The 21,808-nt window shown below is 52.8% G+C and overlaps 2 protein-coding genes across 8 annotated transcripts in view; both read left to right on the top strand.

Annotated features, from left to right (window-relative positions):
- The window catches only part of LOC142471873 (sodium-coupled neutral amino acid transporter 3-like), a 167,409-nt gene extending 159,539 nt beyond the window's left edge, over positions 1 to 7,870 (top strand). For 5 of the 7 annotated variants that reach the window (XM_075578286.1, XM_075578288.1, XM_075578289.1 and 2 more), the window contains 4 exons: positions 3,519 to 3,643; positions 3,775 to 3,919; positions 5,729 to 5,832; positions 7,394 to 7,869. In XM_075578286.1, the coding sequence (XP_075434401.1) occupies positions 3,519 to 3,643; positions 3,775 to 3,919; positions 5,729 to 5,832; positions 7,394 to 7,498 (479 nt within the window). In that variant the 3' untranslated portion in view covers positions 7,499 to 7,869. Of the gene's footprint in view, positions 1 to 3,518; positions 3,644 to 3,774; positions 3,920 to 5,728; positions 5,833 to 7,393 lie in introns of all 7 variants that reach the window. The other 2 variants (XM_075578291.1, XM_075578292.1) reach the window with 1 other exon arrangement.
- Positions 7,871 to 10,715: 2,845 nt separating this feature from the next.
- WAS (WASP actin nucleation promoting factor) overlaps positions 10,716 to 21,808 on the top strand; it is a 47,379-nt gene continuing 36,286 nt past the window's right edge. The window contains exon 1 of the mRNA XM_075578296.1: positions 10,716 to 10,913. The gene's annotated coding sequence lies outside the window, so the exon portion shown is untranslated. The remainder of the gene's footprint in view (positions 10,914 to 21,808) is intronic.

Below are 21,808 nucleotides of genomic sequence, written 5' to 3' on the forward strand. Positions count from 1 at the left end.
CCCGTCTGTCCCTGCGCACACAGCAGCAGTCCCCCCGTCTGTCCCTGCGCACACAGCAGCAGTCCCCCCGTGTGTCCCTGCGCACACAGCTGCAGTCCCCCCGTGTGTCCCTGCGCACACAGCTGCTGTCCCCCCCTTCTGTCCCTGCGCACACAGCTGCAGTCCCCCCGTCTGTCCCTGCGCACACAGCTGCAGCCCCCCGTCTGTCCCTGCGCACGCAGCTGCAGTCCCCCCATCTGTCCCTGCGCACACAGCTGCAGTCCCCCCCTTCTGTCCCTGCGCACACAGCTGCAGCCCCCGTCTGTCCCTGCACACACAGCAGCAGTCCCCCCGTCTGTCCCTGCGCACACAGCTGCAGTCCCCGTCTGTCCCTGCGCACACAGCTGCAGTCCCCCCGTCTGTCCCTGCGCACACAGCAGCAGTCCCCCCGTCTGTCCCTGCGCACACAGCAGCAGTCCCCCCGTGTGTCCCTGCGCACACAGCTGCAGTCCCCCCGTGTGTCCCTGCGCACACAGCTGCAGCCCCCCCATCTGTCCCTGCGCACACAGCTGCAGCCCCCGTCTGTCCCTGCGCACACAGCAGCAGTCCCCCCGTCTGTCCCTGCGCACACAGCTGCAGTCCCCCCGTGTGTCCCTGCGCACACAGCTGCAGCCCCCCCATCTGTCCCTGCGCACACAGCTGCAGCCCCCGTCTGTCCCTGCGCACACAGCAGCAGTCCCCCCCTTCTGTCCCTGCGCACACAGCTGCAGTCCCCCCATCTGTCCCTGCGCACACAGCTGCAGTCCCCCCATCTGTCCCTGCGCACACAGCAGCAGTCCCCCCGTCTGTCCCTGCGCACACAGCAGCAGTCCCCCCGTCTGTCCCTGCGCACACAGCTGCAGTCCCCCCGTGTGTCCCTGCGCACACAGCTGCAGCCCCCCCATCTGTCCCTGCACACACAGCTGCAGCCCCCGTCTGTCCCTGCGCACACAGCAGCAGTCCCCCCATCTGTCCCTGCGCACACAGCTGCAGTCCCCCCGTGTGTCCCTGCGCACACAGCTGCAGCCCCCGTCTGTCCCTGCGCACACAGCTGCAGCCCCCGTCTGTCCCTGCGCACACAGCTGCAGCCCCCGTCTGTCCCTGCGCACACAGCTGCAGCCCCCGTCTGTCCCTGCGCACACAGCTGCAGCCCCCGTCTGTCCCTGCGCACACAGCTGCAGTCCCCCCCTTCTGTCCCTGCGCACACAGCTGCAGTCCCCCCATCTGTCCCTGCGCACACAGCTGCAGCCCCCGTCTGTCCCTGCGCACACAGCTGCAGCCCCCGTCTGTCCCTGCGCACACAGCTGCAGCCCCCGTCTGTCCCTGCGCACACAGCTGCAGTCCCCCCGTCTGTCCCTGCGCACACAGCTGCAGCCCTCGTCTGTCCCTGCGCACACAGCTGCAGTCCCCCCGTGTGTCCCTGCGCACACAGCTGCAGTCCCCCCGTCTGTCCCTGCGCACACAGCTGCAGCCCCCGTCTGTCCCTGCGCACACAGCTGCAGTCCCCCCGTCTGTCCCTGCGCACACAGCTGCAGTCCCCCCGTGTGTCCCTGCGCACACAGCTGCAGTCCCCCCCTTCTGTCCCTGCGCACACAGCTGCAGTCCCCCCGTCTGTCCCTGCGCACACAGCTGCAGTCCCCCGTCTGTCCCTGCGCACACAGCTGCAGTCCCCCCGTCTGTCCCTGCGCACACAGCTGCAGTCCCCCCGTCTGTCCCTGCGCACACAGCTGCAGTCCCCCCGTCTGTCCCTGCGCACACAGCTGCAGTCCCCCCGTGTGTCCCTGCGCACACAGCTGCAGCCCCCGTCTGTCCCTGCGCACACAGCAGCAGTCCCCCCGTCTGTCCCTGCGCACACAGCTGCAGTCCCCCCGTCTGTCCCTGCGCACACAGCTGCAGTCCCCCCGCCTGTCCCTGCGCACACAGCTGCAGTCCCCCCGTCTGTCCCTGCGCACACAGCTGCAGTCCCCCCGTGTGTCCCTGCGCACACAGCTGCAGTCCCCCCGTCTGTCCCTGCGCACACAGCTGCTGTCCCCCGTCTGTCCCTGCGCACACAGCTGCTGTCCCCCGCCTGTCCCTGCGCACACAGCTGCAGCCCCCGTCTGTCCCTGCGCACACAGCTGCAGTCCCCCCGTCTGTCCCTGCGCACACAGCTGCAGTCCCCCCGTCTGTCCCTGCGCACACAGCTGCAGTCCCCCCGTCTGTCCCTGCGCACACAGCTGCAGTCCCCCCGCCTGTCCCTGCGCACACAGCTGCAGCCCCCGTCTGTCCCTGCGCACACAGCTGCAGTCCCCCCGTCTGTCCCTGCGCACACAGCAGCAGTCCCCCCGTCTGTCCCTGCGCACACAGCTGCAGTCCCCCCATCTGTCCCTGCGCACACAGCTGCAGTCCCCCCCTTCTGTCCCTGCGCACACAGCTGCAGTCCCCCCCTTCTGTCCCTGCGCACACAGCTGCAGTCCCCCCGTCTGTCCCTGCGCACACAGCTGCAGTACCCCCGTGTGTCCCTGCGCACACAGCTGCAGCCCCCGTCTGTCCCTGCGCACACAGCAGCAGTCCCCCCGTCTGTCCCTGCGCACACAGCTGCAGTCCCCCCGTCTGTCCCTGCGCACACAGCTGCAGTCCCCCCGTGTGTCCCTGCGCACACAGCTGCAGCCCCCGTCTGTCCCTGCGCACACAGCTGCAGTCCCCCGTCTGTCCCTGCGCACACAGCTGCAGTCCCCCCGTCTGTCCCTGCGCACACAGCTGCTGTCCCCCCGTCTGTCCCTGCGCACACAGCTGCTGTCCCCCGTCTGTCCCTGCGCACACAGCTGCAGTCCCCCCGTCTGTCCCTGCGCACACAGCTGCTGTCCCCCGTCTGTCCCTGCGCACACAGCTGCAGTCCCCCCGTGTGTCCCTGCGCACACAGCTGCAGTCCCCCCGTGTGTCCCTGCGCACACAGCTGCAGTCCCCCCGTCTGTCCCTGCGCACACAGCTGCTGTCCCCCGTCTGTCCCTGCGCACACAGCTGCAGTCCCCCCGTGTGTCCCTGCGCACACAGCTGCAGTCCCCCCGTCTGTCCCTGCGCACACAGCTGCAGTCCCCCCGCCTGTCCCTGCGCACACAGCTGCAGTCCCCCCGTCTGTCCCTGCGCACACAGCTGCAGTCCCCCCGCCTGTCCCTGCGCACACAGCTGCAGTCCCCCCGTCTGTCCCTGCGCACACAGCTGCTGTCCCCCGTCTGTCCCTGCGCACACAGCTGCAGTCCCCCCGTGTGTCCCTGCGCACACAGCTGCAGTCCCCCCGTCTGTCCCTGCGCACACAGCTGCAGCCCCCGTCTGTCCGTGCGCACGCAGCTGCAGCCCCTGTCTGTCCCTGCGCACACAGCTGCTGTCCCCCGTCTGTCCCTGCGCACACAGCTGCAGTCCCCCCGTCTGTCCCTGCGCACACAGCTGCAGTCCCCCCGTCTGTCCCTGCGCACACAGCTGCAGTCCCCTCTTCTGTCCCCCCTCACATTTCTTCCCCGCAGGTAACGTGGAGCCGGAGATGTTACACACGTATATTCGGGTGGACCCCCTGGATAAGCTGATGCTGTGTGTGCGTCTTGCTGTGTTAGTTGCTGTTACTCTCACGGTGCCTGTCGTGCTCTTCCCGGTGAGATGTCCTCCTTCAGTCTCTACACGTGTCCCATCCCACTCTCCCCATCTTTCTCTCCACACAGACACCTTTTCTCTCCCTCTCTCCTCATACACCTTCTCCCCTTTCTCTCCTCCGCCGCTCTGCAGATCCGCAGAGCCATTCAGCAGCTCATCTGCCCGGGGAAGGATTTCCAATGGTTTCGTCACATTTTAATCGCCATTTTGCTCTTGGTCGTGGTCAACGTCCTCGTCATCTGTGTCCCCAACATCAAGGACATTTTTGGAGTTATTGGTAATTAATTTATCCCCGAGCCCAAATTCCTGTGGTACACTGTACATGGCACACTGGTTGTTACACAGTGAATGTTATACACTGCACACTGGTTGTTACACAGTGAATGTTATACACTGCACACTGGTTGTTACACAGTGAATGTTATACACTGCACACTGGTTGTTACACAGTGAATGTTATACACTGCACACTGGATGTTACACAGTGAATGTTATACACTGCACACTGGTTGTTACACAGTGAATGTTATACACTGCACACTGGTTGTTACACAGTGAATGTTATACACTGCACACTGGATGTTACACAGTGAATGTTATACACTGCACACTGGTTGTTACACAGTGAATGTTATACACTGCACACTGGTTGTTACACAGTGAATGTTATACACTGCACACTGGTTGTTACACAGTGAATGTTATACACTGCACACTGGATGTTACACAGTGAATGTTATACACTGCACACTGGATGTTACACAGTGAATGTTATACACTGGTTGTTATACAGGGAGTTACATTATACAGTGAATGTTATACCGGGGGTTACATTATACAGTGAATGTTATACCGGGGGTTACATTATACAGTGAATGTTATACACTGCACACTGGATGTTATACAGGGGGTTACATTATACAGCGAATGTTATACAGGGGGTTACATTATACAGCGAATGTTATACAGGGGGTTACATTATACAGTGAATGTTATACACTGCACACTGGTTGTTATACAGTGAATGTTATACAGGCGGTTACATTATACAGTGAATGTTATACCGGGGGTTACATTATACAGTGAATGTTATACAGGGGGTTACATTATACAGTGAATGTTATACAGGGGGTTACATTATACAGTGAATGTTATACAGGCGGTTACATTATACAGTGAATGTTATACACTGCACACTGGTTGTTATACAGTGAATGTTATACAGGCGGTTACATTATACAGTGAATGTTATACCGGGGGTTACATTATACAGTGAATGTTATACAGGGGGTTACATTATACAGCGAATGTTATACAGGGGGTTACATTATACAGTGAATGTTATACAGGCGGTTACATTATACAGTGAATGTTATACACTGCACACTGGTTGTTATACAGTGAATGTTATACAGGCGGTTACATTATACAGTGAATGTTATACCGGGGGGTTACATTATACAGTGAATGTTATACAGGGGGTTACATTATACAGTGAATGTTATACAGGGGGTTACATTATACAGTGAATGTTATACCGGGGGTTACATTATACAGTGAATGTTATACAGGGGGTTACATTATACAGTGAATGTTATACAGGGGGTTACATTATACAGTGAATGTTATACCGGGGGTTACATTATACAGTGAATGTTATACCGGGGGTTACATTATACAGTGAATGTTATACAGGGGGTTACATTATACAGTGAATGTTATACAGTGGATGTTATACAGGGGGTTACATTATACAGTGAATGTTATACACTGCACACTGGATGTTATACACAGTACAGTGGATGTTATACACAGTACAGTGAATGTTATACACTGCACACTGGATGTTATACACAGTACAGTGGATGTTATACACAGTACAGTGAATGTTATACACTGCACACTGGATGTTATACACAGTACAGTGAATGTTATACACTGCACACTGGATGTTATACACAGTACAGTGAATGTTATACACTGCACACTGGATGTTATACACAGTACAGTGAATGTTATACACTGCACACTGGATGTTATACACAGTACAGTGGATGCAGTAACACCTCTCCCTCACTTTTCACAGGAGCAACTTCTGCACCCAGCTTGATTTTCATCCTTCCGAGTATCTTTTATATACGCATTGTTCCCAGTGAGAAGGAGCCACTCACATCACGTCCAAAGATACAGGTACATACGGGGTCACCCTCCTCTCGCTCAGATACAGGTACATACGGGGTCACCCTCCTCTCGCTCAGATACAGGTACATACGGGGTCACCCTCCTCTCGCTCAGATACAGGTACATACGGGGTCACCCTCCTCTCGCTCAGATACAGGTACATACGGGGTCACCCTCCTCTCGCTCAGATACAGGTACATACGAGGTCACCCTCCTCTCGCTCAGATACAGGTACATACGGGGTCACCCTCCTCTCGCTCAGATACAGGTACATACGGGGTCACCCTCCTCTCGCTCAGATACAGGTACATACAGGGTCACCCTCCTCTCGCTCACATACAGGTACATACGGGGTCACCCTCCTCTCGCTCAGATACAGGTACATACGGGGTCACCCTCCTCTCGCTCAGATACAGGGTACATACGGGGTCACCCCTCCTCTCGCTCAGATACAGGTATATACGGGGTCACCCTCCTCTCGCTCAGATACAGGTATATACGGGGTCACCCTCCTCTCGCTCAGATACAGGTACATACGGGGTCACCCTCCTCTCGCTCAGATACAGGTACATACGGGGTCACCCTCCTCTCGCTCAGATACAGGTACATACGGGGTCACCCTCCTCTCGCTCAGATACAGGTACATACGGGGTCACCCTCCTCTCGCTCAGATACAGGTACATACGGGGTCACCCTCCTCTCGCTCAGATACAGGTACATACGGGGTCACCCTCCTCTCGCTCAGATACAGGTACATACGGGGTCACCCTCCTCTCGCTCAGATACAGGTACATACGGGGTCACCCTCCTCTCGCTCAGATACAGGTACATACGGGGTCACCCTCCTCTCGCTCAGATACAGGTACATACGGGGTCACCCTCCTCTCGCTCAGATACAGGTACATACGGGGTCACCCTCCTCTCGCTCAGATACAGGTACATACGGGGTCACCCTCCTCTCGCTCAGATACAGGTACATATGGGGTCACCCTCCTCTCGCTCAGATACAGGTACATACGGGGTCACCCTCCTCTCGCTCAGATACATACGGGGTCACCCTCCTCTCGCTCAGATACAGGTACATACGGGGTCACCCTCCTCTCGCTCAGGTACATACGGGGTCACCCTCCTCTCGCTCAGGTACATACGGGGTCACCCTCCTCTCGCTCAGATACAGGTACATACGGGGTCACCCTCCTCTCGCTCAGGTACATACGAGGTCACCCTCCTCTCACTCAGATACAGGTATATACGGGGTCACCCTCCTCTTGCTCAGATACAGGTACATACGGGGTCACTCCCCTCTCGCTCAGATACAGGTACATACGGGGTCACCCTCCTCTTGCTCAGATACAGGTACATACGGGGTCACCCTCCTCTCGCTCAGGTACATACGGGGGTCACCCTCCTCTCGCTCAGATACAGGTACATACGGGGTCACCCTCCTCTCGCTCAGGTACATACGGGGGTCACTCTCCTCTCGCTCAGGTACATACGGGGTCACCCTCCTCTCGCTCAGGTACATACGGGGTCACCCTCCTCCTCACCCTCTCTCTCCTTCCTTCTGTAGGCCGCTATTTTCGCATCGCTGGGTTTTGTTTTTATGATAATGAGCCTGAGTTTCATCATCTATGATTGGGTGACGACAGGCGAAAGCCACGTGGGAGGACACTAACCTGCCCCTCCTCCTCCCTCCGTCGGACATGGCCTTCAGGACAGCTCTCCCATGTACTGTCACCGCCGGGGGGGTCCTTCTCTGCTACAAGGAGGAGTGAGGCAGGAGGTGTCACCAAGAGACCCCATGAGGAGATGGGAGAAGTAGCGTCAAGACTACGCAATCAAAGCCATAAGTGCCTCCCCTCCCCCGCCCCCGCCCCCTCCCCAAGATGTTCTGCTGGATCCAGAGACATAATCACGCTACTGGCCGCCCCGTCACCGCTGTGACACAGGGGACCGTCACGCTACCGGCCGCCCCCTCACCGCTGTGACACAGGGACCGTCACGCTACCGGCCGCCCCCGTCACCGCTGTGACACAGGGGACCGTCACGCTACCGGGCCGCCCCTCACCGCTGTGACACAGGGACCGTCACGCTACCGGCCGCCCCGTCACCGCTGTGACACAGGGACCGTCACGCTACCGGCCGCCCCGTCACCGCTGTGACACAGGGACCGTCACGCTACCGGACGCCCCGTCACCGCTGTGACACAGGGACCGTCACGCTACCGGCCGCCCCGTCACCGCTGTGACACAGGGACCGTCACGCTACCGGCCGCCCCGTCACCGCTGTGACACAGGGACCGTCACGCTACCGGCCGCCCCGTCACCGCTGTGACACAGGGACCGTCACGCTACCGGCCGCCCCGTCACCGCTGTGACACAGGGACCGTCACGCTACCGGACGCCCCCTCAGTGTTGGTCACTCACCGCTGATGAGTTCTACCCCTCACCTTGCATTGCCCGGCGTGCGAGACGTGTAACCCCCGGCGTGCGAGACGTGTAACCCCCGGCGTGCGAGACGTGTAACCCCCGGCGTGCGAGACGTGTAACCCCCGGCGTGCGAGACGTGTAACCCCCGGCGTGCGAGACGTGTAACCCCCGGCGTGCGAGACGTAGCTTGTTCTGTGTCATTCCCCGGACTCTAAACTAATTACAGTGCATCTACCTCATGCTCCCCCGATCAGCCCGTTGGTGGCATAACCCCTGCCACGCAGAGCAGGTGGCATAACCTGCGTGCCAGGACCCCTGCCACGCAGAGCAGGTGGCATAACCTGCGTGCCAGGACCCCTGCCACGCAGAGCAGGTGGCATAACCTGCGTGCCAGGACCCCTGGCCACGCAGAGCAGGTGACCGAACAATGTGATGCAAGACCCTCAGCTAGTCTCTCACCGACAGGACAACACATGAGAAGTCACCATGCAGCGCTGTACTGATATTGAGTATCTCTACACACCCCAAACTGCCTTACACTATAACAAATATAGAACTTGATGTAACTGTAATATGCAGACCCTTGCCAGGTCTGCCTTGGCTCAGTACGTTGCCTGTCCCTCACTGCACTATACCCACAGTTGGAGATCACAGGACAATCATGGTTAGGCAGCTGTAAATAGTGGCTCCAATGATACCTGTACGGGTTCCACGCTCTCCGTAGTGGAACGGGGGGTTTGTTGGGAAGCGGCTTCCATGTTATGGGCATTAAGGGCCCCACAGTCTGTGTCACAATCTATTCCCCTCTCCGGCCTGACCACGGGGCCGGCTCTGATCCCTGCATCACTGGAGCGCCTCCCGTTACGCCCCCTCCCGTTACGCCCCCTCCCGTTATGCCCCCTCCCGTTACGCCCCCGCCCCGTTACACACGTGGCACACGTTTCCAAACTACTGTACCTAATGAACATTATGAGCAGCGCGGTGCTGAGAGCGTTCACGTACAAGATGGGGGGGGGAGATAACTGCAGTGACGGATGCTGAGGGTGGGGGGGGGAGATGACTGCAGTGACGGATGCTGAGGGGGGGGGGGAGATGACTGCAGTGACGGATGCTGAGGGGGGGGGAGATGACTGCAGTGACAGATGCTGAGGGGGGGGGGAGATGACTGCAGTGACGGATGCTGAGGGGGGGGGGAGATGACTGCAGTGACGGATGCTGAGGGGGGGGAGATGACTGCAGTGACGGATGCTGAGGGGGGGGAGATGACTGCAGTGACGGATGCTGAGGGGGGGGGGGGAGATGACTGCAGTGACGGATGCTGAGGGGGGGGAGATGACTGCAGTGACGGATGCTGAGGGGGGGGGGGAGATGACTGCAGTGACGGATGCTGAGGGGGGGGGGAGATGACTGCAGTGACGGATGCTGAGGGGGGGGGAGATGACTGCAGTGACGGATGCTGAGGGGGGGGGAGATGACTGCAGTGACGGAATGCTGAGGGGGGGGGAGATGACTGCAGTGACGGATGCTGAGGGGGGGGGAGATGACTGCAGTGACGGATGCTGAGGGGGGGGGGAGATGACTGCAGTGACGGATGCTGAGGGGGGGGGAGATGACTGCAGTGACGGATGCTGAGGGGGGGGGGGAGATGACTGCAGTGACGGATGCTGAGGGGGGGGGGGGGAGATGACTGCAGTGACGGATGCTGAGGGGGAGGGGGATGACTGCAGTGACGGATGCTGGGGGGGGGGGGGAGATGACTGCAGTGACGGATGCTGAGGGGGGGGGAGATGACTGCAGTGACGGATGCTGAGGGGGGGGGAGATGACTGCAGTGATGGATGCTGAGGGGGGGGGAGATGACTGCAGTGACGGATGCTGAGGGTGGGGGGAGATGACTGCAGTGACGGATGCTGAGGGTGGGGGGGGGAGATGACTGCAGTGACGGATGCTGAGGGGGGGGGAGATGACTGCAGTGACGGATGCTGAGGGTGGGGGAGATGACTGCAGTGACGGATGCTGAGGGGGGGGGAGATGACTGCAGTGACGGATGCTGGGGGGGGGGAGATGACTGCAGTGACGGATGCTGAGGGGGGGGGGAGATGACTGCAGTGACGGATGCTGAGGGGGGGGGAGATGACTGCAGTGATGGATGCTGAGGGGGGGAGATGACTGCAATGACGGATGCTGAGGGGGGGGGAGATGACTGCAGTGACGGATGCTGAGGGGGGGGGAGATGACTGCAGTGACGGATGCTGGGGGGGGGGGAGATGACTGCAGTGACGGATGCTGAGGGGGGGGAGATGACTGCAGTGACGGATGCTGAGGGGGGGGGAGATGACTGCAGTGACGGATGCTGAGGGGGGGGGGAGATGACTGCAGTGATGGATGCTGAGGGGGGGGGAGATGACTGCAGTGACGGATGCTGAGGGGGGGCCTGGAAGTGCGGGGCAATATTCTGCTGTGCGGCTGGCAGCGAAGAGCTTAATAAATTGGTATAAGTGGCATTTTCACGGCTTTTTCTTTTGCCCGCACAGCTGAAGGAAGGCAGTGAGCGCATGGAACAGTCGCCCAGCAAGGGAGGGCGGAGGCACACCGGATAAGTGCGGGGAGAGTGAAAGCGCGGGGAATATACACGCACATATCCTAGGGTATTTCTCTGCAGGTGAAAACCGGGACAATTTTCGCGCATGCGCTAAAGGCCCTCGATCAATGTGCATGCGTGAACAAACCATACCGATCACGCATGCGCTAAAGGCCCGCACCGACCCGCGCATGCGCGAACAACCCATACCGATCACGCATGCGCTAAAGGCCCGCACCGACCGCGCATGCCGCGAACAACCCATACCGATCACACATGCACTAAAGGATCGCGCCAATTGCGCATGCACAAACAACCCATACCGATCACGCATGCGCTAAAGGCCTGCACCGACCGCGCATGATCAGTTTGTGAGCGATCGGCGCGAAAAACCGGGACGTTTTGAAAAAGTCGGGTGGGACACGCGCCCCAAACACCGGGACGTCGGGTCACCCTAAGTATCCCCACTTCTGTTACACAGGCATGACCCGTTACATTTACAAGTAACTCGTCCCCTCCCCGTTCTCCTCCCGTAACTAATCTGCTGCCCGTTCCATTCACAATAACTAGTTTCCTCGCACTGTTCCCCTCCGATAACTAGTATCCTCCCCTTGTTCTCCATAACAAGTTGCCTCATCCTGTTCCCCTTACATAACTAGTCCCATCACCTCCTCCTGTTCCCCTCCAATAACTAATCCCCTCCCCTGGTTACCTTTAGATAACTGATACCCTCTCCCTAACTAGTCCCCCTCCCCGTTTCTCACATAACTAGTCTCCTCCCCCAGTTCCGCTCACATAACTAGTCCCCCTCCCCCTGTTCCGCTCACATAACTAGTCCCCTCCCCCTGTTCCCCTCACATAACTAGTCCCCTTGCCCTGTTCCCCTCACATAACTAGTCCCCTCCCCCTGTCCTGCTCACATAACTAGTCCCCTCTCTCACATAACTAGTCCCCTCCCTCTCTCACATAACTAGTCCCATCCCTCAGTTCCCCACACAGGAGAGTTTAAACTAGGATGGAGGGGGGAGGGGAATGAAACAGATAATGAACTAAATGGAATAGATGAGGATACAAGGTGGTATGGAGGTAGAATGGGGGCAAGTGCGAGTTTGACAAGCAGTGAGACACCCACAGTAAATACAGATAATACTAGAAAACTTCTAAAGACTAAACCAAGTGGGAGCAGAAAGGAAGGAGCAGATAAGATAATAGTACAGGCTGAAAAAAAACTTAAATGCATGCTTGCTAATGCAAGAAGCCCTGACAGATAAAATGGGGGAACTTGAATTAAAAGCTGCAAGGGTGCAGTATGATATAATAGGCATTACTGAAACATGGTGGGATGAAACTCATGGCTGGACAGTTAATTTAGATGGTTATTCCCTTTTTCGGATGGATCAAGCAAATAGAAGGGGAGGTGGAGTATGTTTATATGTTAAACCGGATCTAAAACCTATTATAAGGGATGATGTCTATGAAGGGAATGATGAAAATATAGAGACTTTGTGGATAGAAATTAGCAGTGAGGTAAAAGTATAAAGAAAATGTTTGTGGGAATATGCTATAAACCACCAAATATATGTGAGATTGAGGAAGCTAAAATACTTTTGCAAGTGGAGAAGGCATCAAAACTGGGTCATGTTTGCATAATGGGGGATTTTAATTATCCAGACATAGACTGGGGCAATGAGATTAGCATTACAACAAAAGGGAACAGGTTTTTGGGAGTGCTTAAAGATAATGATATGACCCAAATTATCGAGGGAACCAACCAGGAGAGGGGCAATACTGGATTTGGTCATATCAAACAATGTAGAAGTAATAACAAATATTCAGGTCCTGCAACATTTGGGTAACAGTGATCATAACATGGTCTCTTTTGAAATAAATTATCAAAAAACAGATTACTTGGGTTCAACAAAGACCTTAAACTTTAGAAAGGCAGATTTTAATAAACTGAGGTCTAATCTAGTAGTAATACACTGGGATAATGTTTTTGCAGGGAAAATGTAGAAGATAAATGGGGCAGTCCTTTAATACATTGTTAGAAAAGCACACTTATCGAGACCCAGGGTTCCTCGTTCAGTGATGCTCTCCTCAAGAACGAGAGGAGGTGTGGGGGTCCCCGACATAGCAAAATACTACCATCGCAGCACAGCTGAAGCAGGCTGTAGTTTGGAATTGCGACCCGGCCTCAGCTTCTTGGCTAGAGATAGAGTCTCACTACGCCCGCCCCCTCTCCTTCCAGGTGGCACTGTGGACCACCGGCAGCAGCGGAACCAGGCCACCAAGGTTTGGTGTAGGAGCAATGAGATGCACGTGGGAAGTATGGCTTAAATGCAAAGGGAAGTATGGTCTGGTAGCGTCCCCCTCACAGCTCACCCCCATCTTTCGGAACCCCAAATTCCCACCAGGGTGTTCCCCAAGTCAATTTGACCAATTTCAGAGTCACAATATTAGGATGGTGGCCGATCTACTGCAGAAAGACGAGATTGCCTACTTACCAGGCGCTTAGAGATAAATTTGAGATCCGAGGATTCCATTTGTTCAAGTACCTACAAGTCCGCCACTTCCTTCTGTCTCAATCCCCAACCTCCAAATTTCCCCCACTAACTAGATTCGAATCCTTGTGTTCCAAAAGCACCTACCAAAAAGGAAACAAAAGAAAACAGCGCACAACGCCAAATAGTGAAGCAAATTCAACAATATATTTATAGAATTAAAAAGGGGGTAATATATCTGCGTACATAAAAAAGGTTGGTAAAAGACATGTAGTGTGTATCACACTGTTTACCCACTCGGCAGCCTGTTAGCTGTAGATTCAGGTGCTTGCTTCCCTCTGCTGCTGCAGCTCAGTTGATTCTGGGGCAGGACGTCAGTCTTTTTCACTCCCAAGTCCAAGGGGATTTCCCTTCATGCAGCCAGGTTCAGCAGCTGGTACTGGGGCTCGGTGAAATCGCTCCTGCTTCCTGGCCGATATGAAGCTGCTCCTGTACCTCGGCAGGTGTATCCTCTGCACAGAGGTTAAAACGCAGCTTGCTGGGGTGCCCTCAGCGTGCCACGGTGCCGCTCGGTCGCGGGACGCTGTGTAATGACGTCACTGTCTACACAGCAGTGGTGGATTCAATAGGGAAGTTTGAACAGTCTTACAAAGTCTCTCACAAGTGTCCAAAACAGCACACAGGATGAAATAAAAACAGGACAGGCCAATACATAGACAAAGGCCAATGTAACCAGATATAAGGCAATAGAATGTGGGAGTTGTGGTTTAATTTTTTATAAAATTTTTATCACTAAATTGATGGTATAGTCACTGCACTGTATATATTTATACATTTAAACTTTATAGGTAGTTAGGTAGTAGCGCACAGTTTTGTTTTTTGTACCTACCAAAAAGGTCTGATCTCCGAAATATATAAAGGAATGGAGCCTCCCGCCACTCCACCGAACCACCGTTATATGCAAAGATGGTCAGAGGAACTAGGTCTCCCAATAGACCTAGAAGACTGGGAGGAGATCTGGGAGCAGGCCACTAAAACATCAATTTGCACAACAATAAAAGAAAACATCTACAAAATCCTATTTCAATGGTACCTGACTCCCGCTAGGCTGAGCCAAATCTACCCTGGCACACCAGACCTGTGCTGGCGGGGATGTGGTTAAAAGGGGGACATGGCCCACATTTGGTGGTCATGTCCGGAGATCCAGAGGTACTGGACCATGATCCAGACGCTTATCCACGAGGTCTCGGGTCTATCCCTACCCCTAGACCCGCTGTCCCTGGTGCTGAACAAACCTATAGAGGACCTACCTCTGCCAATGTCCAGACTAATAACGGCCATTCTGACGGCGGCTAGATGCTCCATAGCAGCCGCCTGGAAGCAGATAAAAGCCCCTTCGAGAACGACCGTAACTAGGAGAATCAATTAAGTTATGATAATGGAGAAACTGACGGCTATGCTCCAAAAGAAAATGCCTCAGTTCCTGAACACCTGGGATCCCTGGTTAGGAAGATAGATCCAATTGAGCTAGGCCACAGAAAAACCCGGATACGCCCGCGCGTCTCCCCCCTCCTTACCCCTCCACCCCCTCCCCCTGTATGTCTCCCCCCTCTTCCCCCCCCCACTCTTTTCCTCCCACTGAAGGAAATGGAAAATGTTATTGGTCACTGTTAGACTGTAATAAACCTTAGTGTCATGGGCTCATGACACCTCTGTATGTACTGTACAGTACCGACCAACATTATTCTAACTTGGCTAGCTCCGCGAATTTCGGAATATCCCGGTGATGTGCGGTTTTGTGTCGTTTTCTCCCGGGGTGTATTGCGTTATTTTCGCGGCTGTGATTTAAGCATTTTATTCCCGCTTGCTGCAATACTGCAGTGCCGTGTAAAAATGCATGGGGGCGTTTGCGAGCTGTTGTCTTTGAAGCCGAGAAATTCATGAATTGTAATGCAGTATATACTGTATATATACAGTATATACTGTATAACAACAACCCCTATAACCCCTAACATACACATACAGTACTGTATATGCACATCAATGATACTATAGGCCGTCCCCTGGCGAGATGTGTTTGCAGCAGAGAGAGAACCGCTGCTCTCTCTGCGCAAACATCGGCACATTAAAAATTATTTAAAATACATTTTTATTCATAGTGTAGATGAGCAGGTGGTCTCCGGAGCTGAACCGCGTTGGTTTCAGGTCCGGGGACCCCCTGCTTCCTGAGATACAGGCCCCTTTATGAGGTGCCGGTATCCCTCTGCATTTAAAGGTCCCGATCACGTGACCGCGGCATGTAAACAAAGCAGAGGGATACCGGCACCCCCTAAAGGGGCCTGTATCTCGGGGAGCAGGGGGTCCCCGGACCTAAAACCAAAACATTTCTGCTCCGGAGACCCTCTGCACATGTACAGTATAAATAAAACACATATATAAATAAACACTCGTTCCTTACCTTAGCGGCTATGTGCTATGGTAACGAAGCAGCATTTCTGGATTTTAATAATATTGTACAGTGAGCAGGGGGTTCCCTGAGCCAGAAATTAATGCTCAGGGGACCCCCTGCTCCTGCACAATATTATTAAAAATACAGAAATGCTGCTTCATTACCATAGCTGATAGCCGCTAAGGCAATGAAGGGGTTAACCCACCGTGCCCGCTTTATTGTGGGTACCGGGGGTGGGTGAAGGGGGTATTTGGCCCTTGGTCTGAGTTTAGGACTTGCGGGGGGGTTGCGGGTGCACTTAACCCCTTCACGACCGTAGCAGTTAATACCGCTACGGTCATGAAGGGGTTAACCCCTCCCGCTACCCCCCCGCAAGCCCTAAACAACCACCATTGGGGCTAATACCCCCTTCACCCACCCCCGCTACCCACAATAAAAAAAACTCACACACAGCAGCCGCCCAAAAAATAAATAAATATAAATAAATGAATATAAATAAATACATTTAAAATACATTTTTATTCATAGTGTAGATGTGCAGGGGGTTTCCGGAGCTGAACCGCGTTGGTTTCAGGTCCGGGGACCCCCTGCTTCCCGAGATACAGGCCCCTTTTTGAGGTGCCGGTATCCCTCTGCATTTAAAGGTCCCGATCACGTGACCGCGGCCTGTAAACCAAGCAGAGGGATACCGGCACCCCCTAAAGGGGCCTGTATCTCGGGGGGAACGGGTTCCCGGACCTAAAACCAAAACGTTTCTGCTCCGGAGACCCTCTGCACATCTACAGTATGAATAAAACACACACATCAATAAAGAATCGTTCTTTACCTTTGCGGCTATGTGCTATGGTAATGAAGCAGCATTTCTGTATTTTTAATAATATTGTACAGTGAGCAGGGGGTTCCCTGAGCCAGAAATTAATGCTCAGGGAACCCCCTGCTCCTGCACAATATTATTAAAAATACAGAAATGCTGCTTCATTACCATAGCTGATAGCCACTAAGGCAATGAAGGGTTAAGGCAGAATAAACAATAAATACATTAAATACATATTTTTAATGTGTGTGTTAAACCTCCCTGCCTTGACTGTAATCTGTGTAAGACCCCCTCCCCCTATTGTGTGTGTTAAACTTCCCTGCCTTGACTGTAATCTGTGTAAGACCCCCTCCCCCTATTGTGTGTGTTAAACTTCCCTGCCTTGACTAATCTATGTAAAAACCCCTCCCCCTATTGTGTGTGTTAAACTTCCCTGCCTTGACTGTAATCTATGTAAAAACCCCTCCCCCTATTGTGTCTGCTAAGATTCCCTGCTTTGACTAATCTGTGTAAGCCCCCCTCCCCCTATTGTGTCGGTTAAATCTCCCTGCCTGTGTTTCTGTGAGTGCAGTGTACTGTATGTAAATGTGGGGAGGGGGAGGGGGATCCCGTGTAAATAACCACACCCACACCCACTACCCACCTGCACATGGCCCCTCCGCTGCTGCAAAACAGAGACAAAAATTAAAACATACAAAGTAATGTCCCCTAACCCCTTAATCACCATAGCGGTTATTAACCGCTACAGTCATTAAGGGGTTAACCCACCCTCACCCACCACTTGGGATGCCTACATACCCTCCCACACTAACCCCCCCCCCCCCGTGAGGCCTAACCACCCTCACCCAGTACCCACAAGGGAGGCCTACCCACATACCGTTGGGGAAACACCTCCCCCACCCCCAGTACCCACAATAAAAACAACACAGTGACCCACAATAAACATTCTATTTATTATATACATTACCCACCCCCTGTGCCCCCCCATAAATACAAGATTTATACTTTTACAAACAGGGTTCATAACGCAGCCCCACACGAGTCCCCGGTGGGCTGGCGGGGCACCTGGACAGACCTACAGGGTACAAGCAGCCCTTTTTAAACAGGTTCTGGAGGCCTGCTGGTGGGTCCCGCCAGCACCATGGCCCCCAGGTGGTCTCCTTGGGTCACCGTGGGCCACAATTGGGTCCCCACGGTAGGCCCAAGGATGTCTGGGAGCCCCGGGTCAGACCCACAGGTGTCTGCGGGGCCTCGGGTGGTTCCCACGGGGGTCTGGGGAACTCACGGGTGCTCACTACGGGTCGGCGGTGCCCCCACAGAAGTGGAACACACATCTTCATCCTCGCACCTACGGGTCGGCGGTGCCCCCACAGAAGTGGGACCACACAGCTTCATCCCCGCAGACTACGGGTACGCGGTGCCCCCACAGATGTGAGGCCACCGCTTCATCCCCGCATGTGTCACCCGTGGAACCACCAGCCTGGTACCCGTGAGATACCCGAGGAAACCACAGGTGGTCTCCAGAGGTCCCACGCGGAACCACGGAACAAACCCTGAATGTAAAAAAAATAAACCTGGCCTATACATTCAATACATACACCCCCCCAACACCTACAGTACAATAATGTGCAAAATAACTATTATCCAGATATGGATAATAGATTAATTGCCCATTATTAAAAACATTAACTAGCATATTAAAATAAATAAAGTACTACTGACCTCATCAATGCGAAGTGTCCGTCGCCAGCAACATCCTTGTCTTGCCCACAAAATACATTGCCAAAACAAAGCCAATACATTGCAATTACATTCAGATATCAATTAACCCCTTAAACACCTTATCGGATAATAACCGCAAAGGTAATTAAGGGGTTAAGCCACACTGGCCCGATACCCACCCTTCACCCATGAATTTGTACAGTGGCTTCATCATGCAACTATATATACAGTATATATATATATATATATATATATATATATATATATATACACAATGGTTGACAAATCACCAAAAAATCTACTCGCCACACAAAAAAATCTACTCGCCACCTAGTACCAAACGTGTGCTGCTTGGGCCAATATTTACTCGCCCGGGGGTTAAATCCACTCGCCCGGGGCGAGCAAATGTATAGGTTTGTCGAACACTGTATATATATATATATATATATACAGAGATATATATATACAGATATATATATAAAAAAAAAAATATATATATATATATATATATATATATATATATATATATATATACAGACACACATGATGAACCAATATACAAATAAATGTAGAAAGGTTATCAAAACCATACTGTCCTACAAATAACACTTCTCCATACAGACACACTACATTACAATGAATTTCCTTTAATAATCCTAACTGATCTTACAATCTAAATCATCAAATGCCAATGAAACACCTCACATTCCAATCAATACATTGCATTTACATTGTATAAATGATGCATAAAATCTATGCACCATATACATTCTGCAAATGAATGTGAACAATATCATTGCAAGCTAAATACAATACAGTACAGTACCTCCAAACAAGTCAACTATTTTAACCAATCAAGTAAACAAAAATCAATTAGCAATCATTATTTACATCCCTAAACAATTGACAGTCCATCCCGAACAATGAAACAATTAACTAATTCACGCCTCGAGCAGAACAATTCAGCATGTGAAAAAATATAAGTACCAACCAGAATACAAACTTTAAAACCAAGGCTAGCCCTGACCTCCCTCAAACACACAATACAATCTCAACAATTACATCTATCTAATTTTAAAATACTTTAAACTCACAATAAAGCATAGCAGCATAGACAAATTAATTTAAAACACATCAAATCAAGCTTTTAAAACAACATCATTTATTGCCCTGTATGTATATATCTCTCTTGACATATATACATACATACATACAGTGGCAAGAAATGATATGCCACAAAAAAAAAATACACATGTTAAAAAAGCTTTTAAAAAAATTAACAAGTTAAATAAAATACATTTCTTTAGTTCACTTACCATTACTTGGCCCCACCGACTCCCGTTGCGCAGCTTACTCACGAACCAATCCACGAACAGGTACCCATAAAATAATAAACCATACAAAAAAATAAACATTAAACTAAAAATCCAAATCAATCCACGGGTCTTCTACTTGTAATCCATCTTCATCTGTATTCTTCTTTCTTCTATCTTCTTCCGGGCGGGGTCTTCTTTCCATCTTCGGCCACGCCCTGGTCTTCTTTCTTCTCTGGAGGTCCTTCCTCCGCGGCGTCTGGCTTCAAAATGAGACGACATAGGCTTTTAAAGGCCTATGACGTCACATTTTCATCATATGGTTCCCACGGCCCTGATTGGGCCGTGAAAAACATGTGTTTTGGCCGATAAAAATAAAAATGATGACGTCACTTAAAGGCAATGAAAGCACAGCCAATCAGAATGGCTTTGCTTCAATTGCCTTTAAGATGACGTCATGAAAAGACACATGGCCGCCCTCACATGGTATGGTAGCCAATCAGAGCGTGGGAACTCCATCCCTACTCTGATTGGCTCTAGTATACCATGTGACAGAGGCTTGGGGGGAGAAAGGATGTGACGTCATTGAAAGCTTGTCAGAAGGTACTAGAGCCAATCAGAGCATGGGATCTCCATCCCTACTCTGATTGGCTGTAGTACGTCACATCCTTTTCCCCCCCAAGCCTCTGTCACATGGTATACTAGAGCCACAAGGGCCTGTGAAGGGATACATTAGCCTCATCCCATTGGCAAGGAATTATCTTCCTCCTATCAGAACCTGCCAGGTCACATGGGCCAGTCCTACAGCCAGCTCAGGTATCTCTGAGCATGCTCAGTAAGCAGCTTGGTAGCACTGCTAAGTAAAAAGGGGCCACTCATTTCATACCCTGTGACCCACTGGGTTCCATGCCTGACATTCTGTTGGCATAGTCCGCAAATGATTCCCCGGGTTTTATGTCCCCCGTCCGGAACTTGCTCCTATACCCCTCAGGTGTCAGGGCATACTGGACCAGCAGCTTGCGCTTCACATGCCCATAGTCATCTGCATCCACACCGGGAAGCTCCTGCACCGTTCTTTTGGCTTTGCCGGATAATAGTGGTCGTAGTTTGACCACCCAGTCCCTCCTTGCTATTCGGAACCGGCCGCACTGATTCTCAAAATCATTTAGAAATGAGTCCAGGTCATCCGTGCCATCAATGAACTTGCTAAAACTGTGGTGATCTGGCCGGGAAAGCTCTTGTTCCCCGTTTACAAGGTGGGATTGGGAACCTTTTCCAAGTGCTACCGTGAGGAGCTTTAACCGCTGCTCGTAGCTGATTCCCTCTCCCCAGGTGGCGAGCAGTGCGCTGAGTCCAGTGGCCGTCAGTCCGTCGGCCGCAGCCGCGAACCCCTCCGCACTCCCTGGCACCAAGCCACCCACGACCGGGTGGTCAGCATCACTCTCCCCCTGTCCTTGCAGCTCCAAAGTTGGAGGGACCGCCTCAACTCCAGGCTGGGTACCATCCGCTGCAAGTGCAGCTAATTGGGTCGCTCTGCCCTCATATTCTTCTAAATCCTCCTCCAGCTGACTCTTGGAACGACCGTCTGTCGTTAAGCTATATCCCCCACATCTCTCCACGACTTGCTCTCTGTCCCAGGAACGGAACCTCCCTGAGCGCAGACTCATGGTGCCACCGGGTTATGGGTCCAGAGACCAGTGAATTATCTCGTGCTTCTTTGGAAGTGTGTGTAAGTTGCCACTTGTCTGAGGAGCTTGCAATCTACAAGGTCCTCACTATATTACAGAACACTGCAATATAGGCTCAATCAGTATCCCACCGCTGCCACCAGTTTTAAACGCCTGTCACGGGGACGCGCTTAATAACACATTTATATTTCGTGGGTCCTGATTGAGCAGAACAGGTTGAGCAAAATAAACTGAGATTTATTCCCTTGATAGGCAAACACACGACAACTGCAGAATAAACTTAATAATTACACTCACGGGTAGAGAAACAGAGGATAATGTCCAGAAAGGTGCCAAAAAAAACAGAAGATTGTTCTTTAAAATGTAGTCCATTTGCAAATTGCCAAATAAATAGCCAGTCCAATCCTTCTGTGAATGGGCAAAGTCTTTTCTGGTTCTCTGGGATTTGCTGGAATCCCCAGGGCTAACGAAATCCTGAAGCAGGGCAAG

Source organism: Ascaphus truei, chromosome 21, assembly GCF_040206685.1.
Source record: "Ascaphus truei isolate aAscTru1 chromosome 21, aAscTru1.hap1, whole genome shotgun sequence".
Lineage (NCBI taxonomy): Eukaryota > Metazoa > Chordata > Amphibia > Anura > Ascaphidae > Ascaphus > Ascaphus truei.